The following is a 17134-nucleotide window of genomic DNA, read 5'->3' on the forward strand; positions in this document are numbered from 1 at the left end:
ATCGTGTTCCCCGGACAATTTTACATAATAACCAATGTAGACCTCAAACTAAAATGAACCATTGGCGAGATACAGCGATTTTACTGAAAAAAGTTTGATTTTGCGCTGCACTCTGTCCTATGAATTCAATTCCGAAATAAGTTTCTCACATATAAAAACCGAACTATGCGGGAATCATCCTTTTTTGTTGAAAAGTACACCATGTACTTCCGAGTGCTGCGCAAAATCAAAAATTGTCCAGGTTTCTTGTTCGAGGGAATCGTATTGACACGCTACAATGTTTGAAGTGGAGATTTTCAAACATTTGGGTAGTTTTCGAGCAATTCCAACAAAAATATTAGAAAAATGATTTTTCGAGAGGTCATTTTTGGCCAAAAACGTACCCCAACTTTAGACAGCTGCCAAAATAACAGGATTTGTTCTAGGAACGAGATTTTTTCAGCGAAGTCATCTTAAGATGTCCCCTACACAACCCTTTCAACAGAATTCATTTTCATTGAGAAGAACCTGAGAAATGGTAAAATCCGTAAAAATCACTTTGACCCAATCTCACCCCCACTGACGGTACAGAAAGTATTTGATAAAAAAATGAAACTCGTCCTATGCTTGAAAGAATGAAAGCAAAAAATCCTTTTTAAAAATACCTCAAGAGACGTCAAGAAAAGTGTCTCAAAAAAAAAATCTTTTTGCAAATCATAGGGACTTAACAATAAATTTGACCAATATAAACAAAATTAAAATATCTAATAAATGAAATTTAACTTCAAAAATATAAGCTCAAAAAAAACAAAATCTAAAATTTTAATATGATTAAATGTTAGATTTCGAAATTGTAAAAATTCAAAATCTATGAATTTTAATACTGATTGTATTCCAAATTTCTCATTAAATTTTTATTCCGAAACAAATTGCATTTCCAATATTTGAAATATTTTTTTCTATTTAAGAATTTAAGAATTTAAGAATTTAAGAATTTAAGAATTTAAGAATTTAAGAATTTAAGAATTTAAGAATTTAAGAATTTAAGAATTTAAGAATTTAAGAATTTAAGAATTTAAGAATTTAAGAATTTAAGAATTTAAGAATTTAAGAATTTAAGAATTTAAGAATTTAAGAATTTAAGAATTTAAGAATTTAAGAATTTAAGAATTTAAGAATTTAAGAATTTAAGAATTTAAGAATTTAAGAATTTAAGAATTTAAGAATTTAAGAATTTAAGAATTTAAGAATTTAAGAATTTAAGAATTTAAGAATTTAGGAATTTAAGAATTTAAATTTTATTTGAGATTTCCATTTTCTTTTTCAAAATTGTTATAAATTGTAAATTTTTTTTATTTTTCAAATTTTTAATTTTGTTTTTTTCTAATTTTAAATTTTTCTTTAAATTTTTGATTTTTTAGTTTTTTGGAGTTTTGAATTTCAGATTTTTAAAATTCTGAATTTAGAAATTTCGGATTTTTTATATTACGATTTTAGAAATTAAAAAAAAATAATCTAGATTTTAAAAATTTAATTAAAAAAATTATTAAAAAAAGTTTGAATTTGAACTTTTTATTTTTTGCCAAGAATGTTTAAATTTAGAAAAAAAAATTCTATGGGTAAAACCCATCTAAAATTCAAAGGCAAATTGAATATATGCACCATAAAATAAAAAATAAATAAGGTTAAAAAACATTACTCAAAACTCAAAAGAAATTACATATTCAGAGCCGGATATATTAAGAAATGTGTTAAGTGTAGTAATAATTTTTAAGAATTCAAGAAATTCTCAACCATTTAAAAAATAATCTCTACATAATCTTCATCTTAATTTTTGACGGTTCGTATTAAGAAAATACAAACATTTTCAGAAAAAATGCACTCAATGAAAAAAAAAACTAATTCTCGTAATTCTTGATAATATTTGTCTTAATAACTTGAAAGTAATTCTATCTATGTATATATTTATTTATCAAAATTGCCATCCGCGCGAAATCCACGCCTGAGCAAAATTAGTCAGCAAATCCGCGCAAAAATCAACGCTATCCGCACGAAACGCGCCATCCGTAACAACCCTGGATTTACTAGATAATTGCTCCTCAGATTAAATTCCCTTTGGCTAGTTGTCGCACTTGCAGGGTGTGGCAAGAAAGCACGATCACATCGCAACTTTTTTTGGTATGAAGAGTGAAAACGCGGTTTTTTGTTAAATATCTCAGGATTTAAATCGAATTTTGGGGATCTGCAAAGGTCAGAAGGTGACAAAATGGCGTTCTTAACTAACTTTGACCCTAGATCGACATGCGACAAGATAGCACACGATCACGACGATTTTGAACATCTCAAATTGCAATTTATGTAAATTCACCACAAGTGATCTGCCATAAAAGTTTCGGCATTGTCCAGTTCCTCAACCATTGTTCAACCAGCACAATAGCCATCAATCTCTCATCTGAAGACGAGCAATCGAAAAGTGTGATTTCCAAGTAAAATAACGATCCTCGAGATAAAAATGGGTTCCACCCCTTCCCGGCGCCAGCAGCCCCACTCGCACCCACCGTTTCAGCCGCTGTCCTCGGACGAGGCCAGCGTCCGGGCGTCCCTGCTGGGCGGTTACCAGCGCATTGGCGACGGCCCCGTCGAACACCTGGCCCAGGAGGCGGCCAACGCCGGCCGTCGGGTTCGCTACACGGCCAAGGTGGCCGCCTGCTGCTACAACACCCGCACCGTGCTGGGCCAAATTTGCACCTGCCAGACGATCCTGGCCCTGGTCATGCTGATGATCGTGGCCACGGTGATGTGGTTCCACTGGGACCAGCTTGGGCCGGCTAGCAAGGCGGTGCATCGGATCGCGAGGACGACGACGACGACGATTAGCCCGCCAAAGGAGGTGGTCTTTGAGTGAGGTTTTGTGTGTTTGAGTGTTTGTGCGTTTGATTTTAAATTGTGACTAAATATTTATAAGGATTTCTTTTTCTAATTTTATATGTAACGGTTCTAACCAAATAAAAGCATGATCAAAATAACTGACTCCAAAATAATAATTGAAAGTTGTTGGAAGTACTCACATGACCATCTCCATCCAGGCAGGACGCGATCGGCTTCAACTCCGCCCGCACCAGCTCCCATCCAGCTCTGGCGTTCTGTCCGTCGCACATCAGAATCGATTCCCCGAGCACGTCCCGTCCCTTTCTCCCGGCTCGTCCAATCATCTGCCGGTAGGTCAACGCATTCATTGGCGCCCCTCCGAACATGGGCGTCCGGATGATGACTCTCCGCGCCGGTAGATTCACTCCGCTGCTCAGGGTGCTCGTGGCCACGATGACCCGCAACGTGCCCTCGCGGAAGCAACTCTCGATTATGTCCCGCTCGTCCGCGGTCAACCCGGCATGATGATACACACAGCCATATCCAGCCGTTTTCCCCAACACTGGATCCAGCCCGACCGGACAGTTCTTCAACCGGGCCAAGGCCTGTTCCATCTTTCCCTGGTCCATCTGCAGCCGCATCTTCTCCCCCAACTCCCCCTCCACCTTCAGCACCTTGTAGATAAATTGCGCCAAATGCAGCGCCAACTTCTCGCACCAATCCTTCGACGGACAAAACACAATCACCGAACAACCCTCCAGAATCGTCTCCAAACAGAGCTGCGCCACCTGGTCCTGATCGCGCCCCACTTCCCCAAACTCCCCCACCTCCAACTTCCGCAGCAGCTTCTTCTCCCGATCAAAGATACAATTGCCCATCTTGACCATCTCCCGCAGCTCGATCGGCCGAAAGTCCGTCCGGAACTGTTCCGCCCCCAGCCAATCCACCAACAAACCCATATTGGGCAACGTCGCCGACATCGCCACAATCTGTATCCTCGTCTCATCCGCCAACCGCTCCCCCACGAACCGGATCTTCGTCAGCAGCAGCTCCAGAATGTAGCCCCGGGCGGGATCCGAAATGAGATGCACCTCGTCGACGACGACCAGCCCCACCGAGGAGAGTTTTTGCTGCTCCAGCAGGCGGTTCACGATCGAGTTGGCCTTCTCGATGGTGCACACGGCCACGTCGACCGAGTCGAAGCCCCCCGGCGGAGTGTGACCGCCGAAGAAGCCCTCGACGCGGATGCCGGCAGGGGAGAGGATTTCCTGGAATTAAAAAATATAAATAATTAGTTTTAGGAGAATTTTGAAAATTTACAATTTTGAAATTTTAAAATTTTCAATTCTTGAATTTCATAATTTTTACAATTTTATACAAAGAATCTAAAAATCTTGGAATTGCAGTATTTTAGAATTTTAAATCTTTACAATTTATGAATTTTCAAATTTTAGAGTTTATAGTTTTAGAATTTTAATATTCCAGAATTTTTCAATTTTTGAGTTGTAATATTTTAGAGTACCTTTGTATAATTTTTTTCCAAAATTGTAAAATTTAAGAGGTTTAAAATCCTGGAATTTTGAATTTATAATTTTTAGAATTTATAATTTTTAGAATTTGAAAATATTAGAATTTGTAGTACTTTAGAATTGTATAATTGTAAAACATTACAATTGTATACCCTTACTATTCAAGAACTTAGGAGTTTATAAATTGCATATTTTTTTGGGAATTTTAATTTTAAATTTTGTATATTCAATATTTTTGGTATTTTGTAATTGAGAATATTAGAATTTTGTATTTTTTGAATTTGAAAATCAGTTTTTTTTTACAATTTTAGCATCTTAAAATATTTATAATTTTAAACTTTAAAAGTTTAAAAAAATGGAATTGAAGTATTTCAGAATTATTGGCTTGCAAAAAAATAAAAAAAGATTTTTCAATTTTAAAGTTTGAGTGTTTTAGAATGTTTGGCTATGAAGAATTTTAGAATTAAAAATTTTAAAAAAATAGTGTTTACATTTTTTGGCATCTAAGAATTTTATGATTTTAGATTAAGTTTTTATATTGCACACTTGTGTGTGTGTGTGTGTGTGTGTGTGTGTGTGTGTGTGTGTGTGTGTGTGTGTGTGTAACCAACCAAACGGGACCACGCGGTCGCTTCTTACAAATTGAGTTGTTTCCATGTATTTTTAGATCTACATTCTATACATGCAAATAACTCGCATAGGCATTTGGAAGGTGTTAGCTCTGCCGAGCTTCGGTGACCCATTTCTACGCTGGCTAGCCGAGCGCGAGGTCCCTCAGCTTTTATCGACAAGCCCCGCCCTGAAGAACGTTTGCACCAATCGGGTTCAAAAGTTATTTAGAACTTCCGAACCCTTGTCAAATGGACAAGGACCCAGCGCGTATATAGTTTGATAGTAACAGTATTCCTAATTCCAGGCATCGCTCACCAAGCCGTGATGGCCTAGTGGTTAGCATTTTTGCTTACCAATCCAAAGGACGGGGGATCGAACCCCGACTCGGGCGACTTTGATTTTTCGTTCATGTTCAGAGTTTCAAGATTAATATTTCCTATACTTTCTCGTTGGGAGCAGATGGGAATCGAACCCAGGACTATTCGCTTAGAAAGCGAACACCGTAACCAGTCAGCCACGGCCGCTCTAAGTTTTTATATTGCACACTTTGCACCAAATTCTACACCCTTGCAAATCATAACTGCACACCAAATATTTGCACACTTGAAATCCTACCCCTTCTCCCCCCCGCTCGCCTAGAGTGGTGCGTGTCTCGACTGAGCTTTGTTGCTTTCGAACACTTTAGAACAGTTTCGAACTAGGGTGTGTGTCTTAGACAGTTTTTTTTCTGCTGTAGTTTGAGGTGTGCACTTTTGTATAGAGCTTTCCACAAGTTGCACGATTGTCTAAAAATCGCTGCAATCTGCAATAATTTTAGAATAAAACGTTACTTAATCCACCAGTTGGTGGTTGCTGCCTTCCTCCTAAAAGCCTTGCAACCTACGAAAGCTTTGGCTAACGCTTACTTAGTAAAGACACTATACATCTGAGTGCTGCCCTCTATGATAAATTTGATGAACCATTAGAAACTGCAGTGTTTGTGTGCGTGCACTGAGCGGAAAGTTCCGACAGCTATCCGCCGGATCTTTCAAATTATGTAAATAATGACCCTTTTTTGTATCAACCAAAACAGTTTTTCGAACATAACTTTTAAAGTAATGCACCAAACGAGATGAAATTTAAAAAATACTTAAATAAACTGAAGATAAATCCAAAAACATAGATCCGGTCAAAATCGGTCGAGCCAGTTCCGAGAAAAGTGAGTGAGAAAAAAAATTCTACGTCCATCCACACGGACAGACATTTGCTCAGAATTTGATTCTGAGCCGATATGTATACGTTAAGGTTTATCTTGGAGGCTTATTTAAAAAGTTAATTTTTTGAGTGATTTATAGCTTTGCCTCAGTGAGGTGAGGAAGGCAAAAATCTCAATTTCTAAAGAGAATTTCAATTTTTGAAATCTAAGAATAAAAAAAAATCGGAATCATAGAATTAAGGAATTCGAGAATTTTTAGCGTCAAACTCAGAATTTGAGAATTGCAGCATTTTAGAATTAAAAATTTATTGTTTGGGTTAACTTTTAAGAACCTCAGAATTTTTAAATTTTAGAATCTAGAAAAATATAAATCAATAAAGTTTGAGAATTTTAGAATTAAAAAATAGTGTCTAAAAATCTCAGAATTTTATAATTAAACAACAAATATTAAAATTTCAGAAATGTAGGAATAATGAATTTTTAGAATCCCAAAGGAGAATGGGCAAATTTGTATGGGAACTGGTCCAAGGGTGTACACGAACGGGAGAAACTTTATTCGAAAGATCTCGCCGAGACATGGAAAGAAGTCTTCTGGACGAACTCTCTAAACCCCGGGGTTCAAAAGTTACAAGTTGTTGATGTTTGAGTATTTTGGGTTAAAATGTACAAAAAATCGTAGAACTTTTGAATTGATTTTTTAAACATTGGAATTTTTAAAATATATAATTTAGAAATTATGGAATTTCAGAATTTTCTGTAAATTCTGAATTTTTAATTCTAATATATCAGAATCTTCTTTTTAAATGTAAAATTTTCAGAATTCTGGAAATAAATAATTTTTAAATTCTATTATTTTAGATTCTTATAAATAATTCTGAATTTAAAATTTTTAGAATTTTGGAAATAAATAATTTTACAATTTGACAGTTTAGAAATTTATAACTTTAAAATTAAAAAAATTTAAAGCTTTTGGAATTTTAGAAATGAAAACTCTTAAAATGTTTGTTATTTTAAATTAAAGATTTTTTAAATTTATTATTTAGAAATTATGAAATTTCTGTTATTTTTATTTGAATTCAGAATTTCTAATAAAAAAATAAATAAATAAAGTATAAAAAAATAAATTACGAGCAATGGTTTGAACATTTTAATAAAAAAAGTTTCTTAAAATGCATTATACACATGTCCAGTTGTTTTGCAATCATCAGTTTCCAAAATATCTAAGTAGTGACGAGAATTTTATTTTTTGCGAAAAAAAAATTTGCGGTGCTGTACATCGGAATTTTATTTAAAAATTCAAAACTTTTTTAAACATGCCCAAACACGCTAAATATGATTATCAATGCATCAATTAGATTGTTTTCAGTTGATTAGGCTGCTATTTTCAGGAATTTTTTTAAAGTTTTAAGAAAAAAAAAATTACCCCCTATTTTTCCCCAATTTTGAACATAAACTTTGAAACGGCCTTAATGAATTTTAAAATTTTACAATTGTCGATATTTTAAATTTTATACCTTAAGAGTTTAGGAATTTAATTTTACAATTAAGAAATTTAAAACTTTGAAAACCCGTTATAAATTTAGGAATATAAAATTTTCAGAATTTTTAAATTTCAGTACCTTTAACTAAAAAAAATATATAAATTTAAAATTTGAGAGTTTCAGAATTTTACAATCTTAAAATTTCCAAATTTTCAAAATTATAGAATTTCAGAATTCCAATTTTACAGAATTTTTGAATTTTTGAAATTGATATTTTTAGAATTTTTGAATCAAATAATTTTTTAATTTGACAGTTTATGAATTTTAATCTTTTGAATTTTAAATATTGAAAGCTTAGCTTAAAACATTTGGAAAATAAGTATTGAAAATTTTTAAAATTTTAGTAGTTTCAAATTTCTAAATGTTTGATATTTTGTAATTTATAATTTAAAAAACAATCCTCACCTGCAAATAGTACATCTTCTCCCGGGCCACCGCCACAAACGGCAGTATCACCAACGCTTTCCGCTTCCTCTCCACAACCGTTTTCGCCACCAGAAACTCGCTGACGATCGTTTTCCCACCGGAAGTGGGCGCACTGTACACCAGGTTGGCACACTCCAAAATGACCCTCGCGTTCGCCAAGCAGTCCGCCTGCCACTGAAACAGCTCGGTGATTCCTTTCCGCGCGTAAGCCTTCGTGATCGCCTCCGGCAGTCCCCAGCTGGACACTTGGCGCAGGTTTTTCGAATCCGCCAGCGTCATTGGGGGCGCTGCCGGAAGGGGTTTGACGGGGAGTTGAGATCTTGGGGGGATTACGGTGTTGTTGAGGGTTGAATTTAGTGATGTGTTGGCGTTGGGTTGAGATTGCAGCGTTGCGAGGACTTCGAGCCTTGAGCGTTCCATTTCTTCTTGCAGGAATCTACTGCGCAACTGTTGCTGCTCGAGCGAAGCGTTCAGAACGGGAGATTGGGTGAAGGTGACGTTTTCGACTTGAAAGTTGTCGTATACATCGTCGTCTTGAACGACAAGCGGTTCATCGAGACCGGAATTGTCCAGCTCATTTTTATCCTTTGGAGGTTCCGGAACTGGTTCCGGTTTAGGTTCTGGCTTGGGTTCCGTGGGGTTCGGAACGCCTTCGGCTGTGAAAAAGCTCTCGAAAAAGTCTCCAAAATTGCTTCCGCCGGAAGGAGGCAGCTTCATCGTGCTTTGGCTGCGAGGTTGAGGGTCCATGGAGAAACCGCTGCCCTCAAACAGGTCCTCGAATTCGTCACTTTTCCGAGAGATTTTTGCCTGCGGGGACGCGGTGGTAAGGGAAGGCCTTCCAGAGAGTTTCTGAAACAAGGTAAAACCGTTACAAAAATAACAAATTCAAACTCTCTTTAACTCACCGGAACTTCAAAGTTGAAATCCGACTCCAGCAGTTTCGAAATGTTGATCTCCTTCGGTTCCTCCGCGAGAACCATCTCCCCCTTTTCCGTCCCCTCATCGAACCGAATGTCACTCCGGAACAGCTCAGAACATCCGTGCTCCATCATCAAGTTTATCTCATCCCTGCTCTCACTCCGAGCCTTCAACCCTCTACCCTTTGACCCCACCCCGTCCACCTTGACCCCCACCGAATCGGACTTGCTCCTCCTCAGTCCTTTCCGGGACCGACTCTGTGTCGCCAGCGTCCGCAACCGTTCGCGGACACTTTTCTGGCGCGTTTCGTTCCCAACCCGGCTGGAGTTCGTGGGCGATTCCTCGATGACCTCCATCGAATCGTCCGCTTTCGGACTAGGTTGCTTCACGGGAGTGTCCACCTGAAGACTGGCACGCCGGGTGGATCGGCGACGAACCGGCTGGCGGGAACCAACCGGAGTGGAGTCCCTCGAACCGGCCTGCTTCTCCAGCGAGGCAAACGTTTGGTCGCCCAGGTCGAGCGATTGGGAAAAGCCGGACATTTTTTGACTCACGAAACAATCACAAAACTATCCGGATTGAATTCGCGAAAACCGACGGAAACATTCGCGAGACTTTCGACGAACCGACGACGACCGTTACGATTTGCGATCACGTTCGAACATGCCGTTGTTTATGTTTGAATTTTGTTTTGTGGTTGAGATTCGTTTCGGCGGGCGCGCGCAGTTTCCCTTCAGGAACATCAGATGAGTACAATTTCGGGTAATTTGCCAAGTTTTTTTTTTATTTTTTAGCAAAAAAATATCTGGATTTTTTTTTTTAAGATTTTTGCATTTTGCATTTTTTTTTTAATACCCCTGACTCAAGGCGGTTTAAAAAAAAACCAAAAAGCAAAAACTGGAAATTTGATTTATCGGACCTTTTTTTTAAAAAAAAATCCAGATATGTTTATCAATTTGACTAAAAGTTGAAATAAGCTCAATAATATTGTGTTGCTTGATATTATACTTAGCTTCGAAAAACAAAGAGATAGCAAAATGTCCAAATTGCAAAACCTAAAATATAAATTGGCAGTGCGTGGCCGAATGGTTACGCTGTCCGCTTTGTAAGCGGATGATTCTGGGTTCGATTCCCATCTGCTGCAACCTTCCATCGGATGAGGAAGTAAAATGTCGGTCCCGGCCTTGGTTGTTAGGCCGTTAAGTCATTCCAGGTGTAGGAGTTGTCTCCATGCCATAAGTACAAACAACACACCAAACCCAGCCTACTCCGGTGGAATCGCTGGTGGCGGTTGGACTCACAATCCAAAGGTCGTCAGTTCAAACACTGGGGTGGAAGGTTCCTTAGAGTAGAAAGAGGTTTGGGTGCTCTCCCCATTCAAGCCTTCGGACTCCTAGGTTCGAGCAGAAACTTGCAATAGAGACCACAAAAGACCGGGGGGTCGTTAATGTGGATGGTTTGATTTTTGAAAATATAAATTAAAATGAAAATTAATTAAAGAAATCGACAGTAACATTTCAAAAGGCATCATGTACATTTTAACACTTTCTGGGTTATTGTATATTCTGAAAGTACTTCTAATAAGCTACCTCTCCACCAAAAATGAGCAAAAGTTACTTCAGTAAAGTCTGTTTAATCATGATTTTAAATAAAGTAACATAAACAAAATCTCGGTCATCAGCAGTCCCTGTTTATATAGCCCTGTCAACCTGTCAAACAAAAGGCTACATAAACCTCGTGACGAAAAAAAGCAACATGAAAATAGCGACATGTACATTCGGCGAAGAAAAACGAATCATAACAAGGCGCCCCCCTCAGTGACAGCAGGGTGATATCGACGTTGGTGATTTCAAAAGAAGTTATGTTTGTTTTTCTCAAATAAAATTACGGAAATAATGTTTTATTGAATATGGATGATCAAGTATCAACAAAAGCAACGTTTTTCATCGTTTGTTATCATTAGAACATCTTATTTTGCTTTTATATAAAAATGGTAATTGAAAATGGATGCTCAACATTCAAATGCGTTTTTCTCAAAACGCATGGTTTGTACATGATGCTTTTTGAAATGTTGGCATCGAAATATTAAAAAAAATCTGAGATAAGACAAATTCAAATTTTATTTAAATTTTGTGCATTCTATTCTTTAAAAGTTTCTCAAAATTTAGGAACCAATAAAAAATACAATCCAAACTAATTTTATTTAACTTTTTTTTAAATCGATTGTAGAATAATCTGGATTTTGGTATAGTAGATTTTCGGATATACGGATATTTTAACATACTTTATGGCAAAATCCAAAATATAAAAATACATATAAAAAATGTTCGTTCGTGATTCTATTATCCGAATAACCATTCAAACCGACGACACGACAAGACACTCGGAACCTGGATTTTTTGTTCGTAGGTTAAGATTTTGAAGTTTTAGAATGTTATAATTTCGTGTTTTATAACATTAAAATTTTAAAAATATTTGTATTATATATTTTTGAAATTATAGAATATATAAAATTTTGAATTTCAATATTTGAGATTTTAGGAGTGTCGATCTTTTAAAAAAAATTATAAATATTTATATAATTCTTTAATTAAAAAAAAATAAAATTCTTTAAAGCAAAAAACATGAGATTTTAAGAATTTCAAGTTTTTGAATTAAAAAAAAATATTTCCATAATTCTTAAAATAAAATTAAAATTCTAAAATTCATGAAGGCAAAAATAACATCTAAACTGGTCAAATTTTAAGAATTACGATTTTCTTAAATTGTAATATTCTATAATTCGCAAATTCTTCATATCATTTTTAAAATCTAAAATTCACAAAGTCAAAAACTACCAAATTTTAAAAGTCTACAAATCTTAAATATAAGAATTCCTGAATTCTAAACAAAACTAGGTTTTAGCATTAAGATGAAAAAAGTGTTTTAAAATGCATTTTACAGGCGTACAGTTGCTTTCCAAATATTAGTTTTGAAAATATCAAGGTACTGGCGGATTTTTTTTCGCAAAAAAAAAAATACTTTTCGTGGGACTGTACATTAGTATATTTTCATGAAAATTTAAAATGTTTTTAAAGGAGTTCAAACCAGAGCGGTGACATCTATATCTCACTACAAGCAGCTCAACCGCAGCCATCATCAGCTGTCAATTACGGCACCAGAACAAAAGATAGCTGCCATTTACGGCACCAAAACAAAGCCAGAACAAAAGAACAGCTGTTCATTACGAAACCAAAATAAAGCAACTGCGCACTGTAAAAAGTACAAAAACTGCTGGATTAAGATTGAAAGATACTGATTATTTTTTATGTAAAATTTTATCGCAATTTACGTTTAAAAAGTAGTATATATTTTTTTCAATATTCAAAATTAACTACCAAAGTTGGATAATTTCGAACACATCTGGTCGATAACCTTATTTAAAGTTGTACTTTTATCACATGAAACGTTTTACCGAGCGTTTTACTTAACTTCTGTGTAATTGGGTCCTAAAATGGAGCTTAGATTGCTGATATTATTGTTAACAGCGATAAAGCTTATTTTTCTGAGTACAATGACCCTTTGTACGAGCACAAAGAGTTTAAAATGGATTTTTAAATCAATTTTGAAAAATTAACCTCGCGGTCCTTCTTGACAGAAAAGCTCCTACTTGACAGCTCGTTCCAAGGGGACCATAGTTGATCCATCGGAAAAATGCTGTCTTGTCAAAAAAAAAAAAAATTGCATTAAAATGAAAAAAAGTGATCAGAAATGGGGTTTTATCGAGGGGCGGGACAGTAGTAAGAAATTAAATAATTTAATTAATTAACGGTAGGAATTAAATACATTAACGATTGTTTACGTTCAAAACAATGCCACCTCTTCTTACACTACATTGATTTGACAGTTTGACACCGCGCGTGTTTGTTGTTGTGTTTGGCGCAAAATTTGTGTCGTCGGAAAGCAGGTTGAGCAGGAAAGTGCCAGCGGTGCCAGCGCGGCACAGGCAAACCGGAAAAGTTGCGCAGCGCCATCCAAGGCGGTAGCAATGACGTTTTGGACGATATCGAAGCTGGTCCAGCCGGAAGATTTGTTGGAGAAGGCCATCGAGCGGCGCATTGAGACACACCTCGATGCTGCGTTTGTTGAAACAGATCCTCGATTCCAATTCTCCACCCACATATTTCCGCAAACATGGTCCAGTTGGTTTGGTCTGGCTTCGTCAGCCCTCCCGCCAAACAGCTGGGCATGTTGAATGCGGCCCACCAGCTTCGCCCCAGCCCCAGCTTCTGCGCCTGGGTCCTTGGCAATCGGCAAAGTGGCGCCGTTATTCCAGACACTCAAGAACTGGCCAACTTAACATGGCGGGATTATTATTGAAATAAATGAAACAACAAAGATGAGATATTTTATTTTCTTCTTTTCAATGCAATCTACCAAAAAGTACCACCTAACGTAGATGAAAGCCACTCCAAGTAGGTTACTCTGATGAAATTATAATGGACTGCTCCTGAATGCTTTTCCATGTGACCCATTCCCGAACTTGCCTCAGTCCAGCACCCTAGCTCTAGTGCACCGCAGAGCGGCGTTGTCATCACAGCGCTCGTAGTGCAGTTTACGGTTGCACAGAAGTTGCAATTTATTTCCCCCCGATGCTGATTTGTTGAAGGCATCGCTGTCGCAAGCCACCACCAGCTGCAACGAAATCTTGCTCTTGTCTAACGTCTGATTTCTATTCTTGAACTTGACCATAACACTCCGGCAATGCGCTTTCCAGGATCTTGTCATAGGTGAAACCGCACTTAACCATCTACTGGTTCAAGTGATCCACTCCGCCGGCTGCAACTTTTCCGTCAATGCACGTTTGGATCGTCCTCCTTAAAAAGCTCTTCAGCTCCACGTCGTCATTCATTTTTACACGAAACCAAAATAAGCTTGACAGCCGAGCGTGCGAAAGAGACACGAAGCAAACCAAAGTTTTCAAAGCAGGTGTGGCGCTGTCAAATCTCAAATGACATGAGGAATTTAATTCCTTAATGTATTAAATACCAAAAATTAATATATTAAGGGCTTTGTCACGCCCCTCGGGTTTTATCGTGTTTTTTACCGTTGTACATAAAAATTGACATAGGGCTTTAGTACCCGATTTGACTTTTACTATAGTATTTAAAAATGTATATTATAAAAATAAAGAAATTTAAATAAAAATAATATTGTTGTTTTAACTTTGCGCAGTTTCCGAGCAATATCAATCTAATCCCCCAAGATGGCTGCCTTTAGCATCCCCCTGGTTTAAACATTCTAAATATATAAACGCGGGAAAATGCATTTTAACTGGTTTTCAGTTGATTAAACTTTAATTTTCATAAAATTTTGAAGGGGGGGGGGGGGCGAGTTGGTGTCTGGTAAGCATTTGTAGAACTGATCAAAACACAAATTTATCTTCCAAGAGAGCGAAAATCGGTCCTTTTAAACGAAAGTTATAGCCAAAATACGACGAAAAAGACGTCATTTTGAAATGTGAATAACACGAAAAGGTGGTGGAGTTTGACCTCACTCTTGTAAGCATCTGAAAGCACACATTCTAGAGTACATTTCTGGATTTTTTTTGAAAAGGTCCAATAAACCAAATTTTCAGATTTTGCTTTTTGGGTGTTTTTCAATACCCCTGAATCAAGACGGTTTCAACAACACCCAAAAAGCAAAAACTGGAAATTTGGTTTATTGGATCTTTTAAAAAAAAACTCCAGATTTGCTGAAATTATCTTTTTGTTTAACTTATTTAATCTCAATTTCAAAATGAGCATTTTTAAATCATGTTTTGCTCATAATTTTTGATACAATTGGCCAAATTTCGTTTTCCAAGAACTAAAATTTTCATTTTGACAAGCTCTACAGTTGGCCCCAAATATGTACACAATGATCTAATACTTGTAAAACAAGAAACAATATGTTTTGCCTTCCGTGTCTTTTTTTAAAAAATATTTTTATTTACTTTTTTATTTTAATTTATCTTCATTATTTTAATCATGATACCACTGTTCGAAATCATTCTGAAGGGCGCTTGCCTGCTCCGTCACTTTTTGACGTTCCGTTTTTCCTCCTTTTCGCTTGCGAACAATAACAAAGAACTGGTCCTGTCAGACAGGTTTTTTGCGACTTTCCCGTGTGTCAGTCTACTTCGTCGGTTCGTCGCGTTCGGTCGCAGAAATTGATTTGCTGCCGCCCTTTTTGCGTGGTCCCGTTTATTTTCATTCAATAAATAAAAAATAAATTTATTATTATTTTTCTCTGACTCCGCGCCGCGACCGCACCGTTGTACGCGCGTGTGTTTGTTCTTGAAATTCTACTTGTGTGTGCTGCTGCTGCTCTCCTCCGCAAGTGAGGGAGAACACTTTGCTGGGCTGGGAAGAAAAGAAAAATTTCTTGAAGCGAAAAAAAAAATCTTCAAGTGAAAACAAGAGATTCCTGTTACTTCCACAATATTTACCTCATTTTTTTTGTTGTTTTTGAGGAAAAAAAAGTGCTTTAATTTGTGTTTTTTGATATTCGAAGTAGGCGAGCAACACCTTGGCTGAAGAAAAGCATACATAAATCGAACATCCCATAAAAGGTAAGAAAAGTGATGAGGTGAAAAAACCTTCGTAATTTACACTCTTCAAGAAAAAGATTGCAAAAAAGTCTTTGTGCTCAAAAGAGCTGTATTAGAAGATAGTTGTAAGTTGGTGTTTAAAGAGTTGTTTAAAAAAATATCATTTTTAATTATAACTGACAAATACGCATTTGGTACAAAAAATTTAATCATTGATCAAAAAATTTTAATCATTGAGATTTGTAAGATATGCTATTGACAGACTCGAAGAAGAGGTGTAAATGTCAAACTGGTTGAAAAGAAAAAGAACGAAACGGGATAAGCACAGTGGGCGTGTGAAGCTAGTTTTGGCTTGTAGAAACCCGAAATATTACCTAAATTTCATTGCGGTGACCAAACCCTTTTCCCTTGAAAATTAAACATTTTCAAATATTAAAATAAATCAAATAAGGCTGGTACAAATTTTAATTTAAAGTGTTGTCAATCGATTTAATTTTTTGATAATCAAACCATAAACAAAAAAGAAATGATTTTGGTATTTTTTTTTGTTTTACATACTTTTCAAGTTCTCTTAACCCCGCCAGTTGGGATTTTAAAATTCTAAATCATGTTTGGAGTTAGATTAAAGTTGAAATGTTGAAATTCTGGCTTGTTATTTTCAATTACTATTTTATTTTTATTTTATTTTTTTTTTTTTGCCCGGGGCCGACTTGGATCGAAACCAGGCCTACTGGGGTGAAGGGCAACCACGCTTACCACTACACCGACGAACCTGGTATAGAAAAATCACGAATTTTAAATAAAATCTGTTTATATTTTTTTGGTTTTAATATCAAAATAATTTTCTAAAGTCTCTCCAAACGAAAACCATTCAGTCCAGGGTGGCCACTCAAGTCGGGAAATCGGGAAAGTCGGGAAAAAGTCGGGAATTGGCCAAAATCCGCCAAAAATCGGGAATTTGTGATTTTTTGTTAAAAAGTCGGGAAAAGTCGGGAATTCTGAGCATACTTGTTTGAAAATTAATGTTTTAACTCTTGAATAATTTTTTAATATATTGTACAATTCTCAAATTGAATTTACTTAATTCTGCTTTAATAACTTTCTTTAAATTTAAGGTTCTTTTTACTATTTCAATATATTTGAGTATGGAAAAGCTGTTTAGGACATTCAAAATCTTAGTTAATATTGGAGTCTTTGACACAGATCTTCATAATATTTTTCATGAATCATATGATCTCTATAAATTTTTGTTTATCATACAAGAGGTAAAGTTGATGAAAAACTAATATAAATATAGAGCCTAATGGCCAGCTTAGAGTTATGATTCTATTTCATTTTGTAACATAGATTGAATATTTGAAAACAGATTCCAACTTGAGTTTGGCAATGGTTTTTTGGTAAATATTTTTAATTGTTTTATTAAATTCTTTAAGTAATTAAAATATGTTTTTTTTAATGTTAAATTACTACTATACATAAAGCTTGATTTTCAGTT

At 36.0% G+C, this 17134-nt stretch overlaps 2 protein-coding genes across 2 annotated transcripts in view; one reads left to right on the forward strand and one right to left on the reverse strand.

Annotated features, from left to right (window-relative positions):
- The window catches only part of LOC120422331 (DNA polymerase theta), a 67960-nt gene extending 58242 nt beyond the window's left edge, over positions 1-9718 (reverse strand). The window contains exons 1-3 of the mRNA XM_039585726.2: positions 9056-9718; positions 8130-8999; positions 3048-4115 (exon numbers count right to left, since the gene is read on the reverse strand). Coding sequence (XP_039441660.1) covers positions 3048-4115; positions 8130-8999; positions 9056-9610 — 2493 coding nt within the window. The 5' untranslated portion in view covers positions 9611-9718. The remainder of the gene's footprint in view (positions 1-3047; positions 4116-8129; positions 9000-9055) is intronic.
- Positions 9719-15214: 5496 nt separating this feature from the next.
- The window catches only part of LOC120422319 (vinculin), a 32173-nt gene continuing 30253 nt past the window's right edge, over positions 15215-17134 (forward strand). The window contains exon 1 of the mRNA XM_039585706.2: positions 15215-15660. The gene's annotated coding sequence lies outside the window, so the exon portion shown is untranslated. The remainder of the gene's footprint in view (positions 15661-17134) is intronic.

The sequence above is a fragment of the Culex pipiens genome, chromosome 3, assembly GCF_016801865.2.
Source record: "Culex pipiens pallens isolate TS chromosome 3, TS_CPP_V2, whole genome shotgun sequence".
Classification (NCBI taxonomy): Eukaryota; Metazoa; Arthropoda; class Insecta; order Diptera; family Culicidae; genus Culex; species Culex pipiens.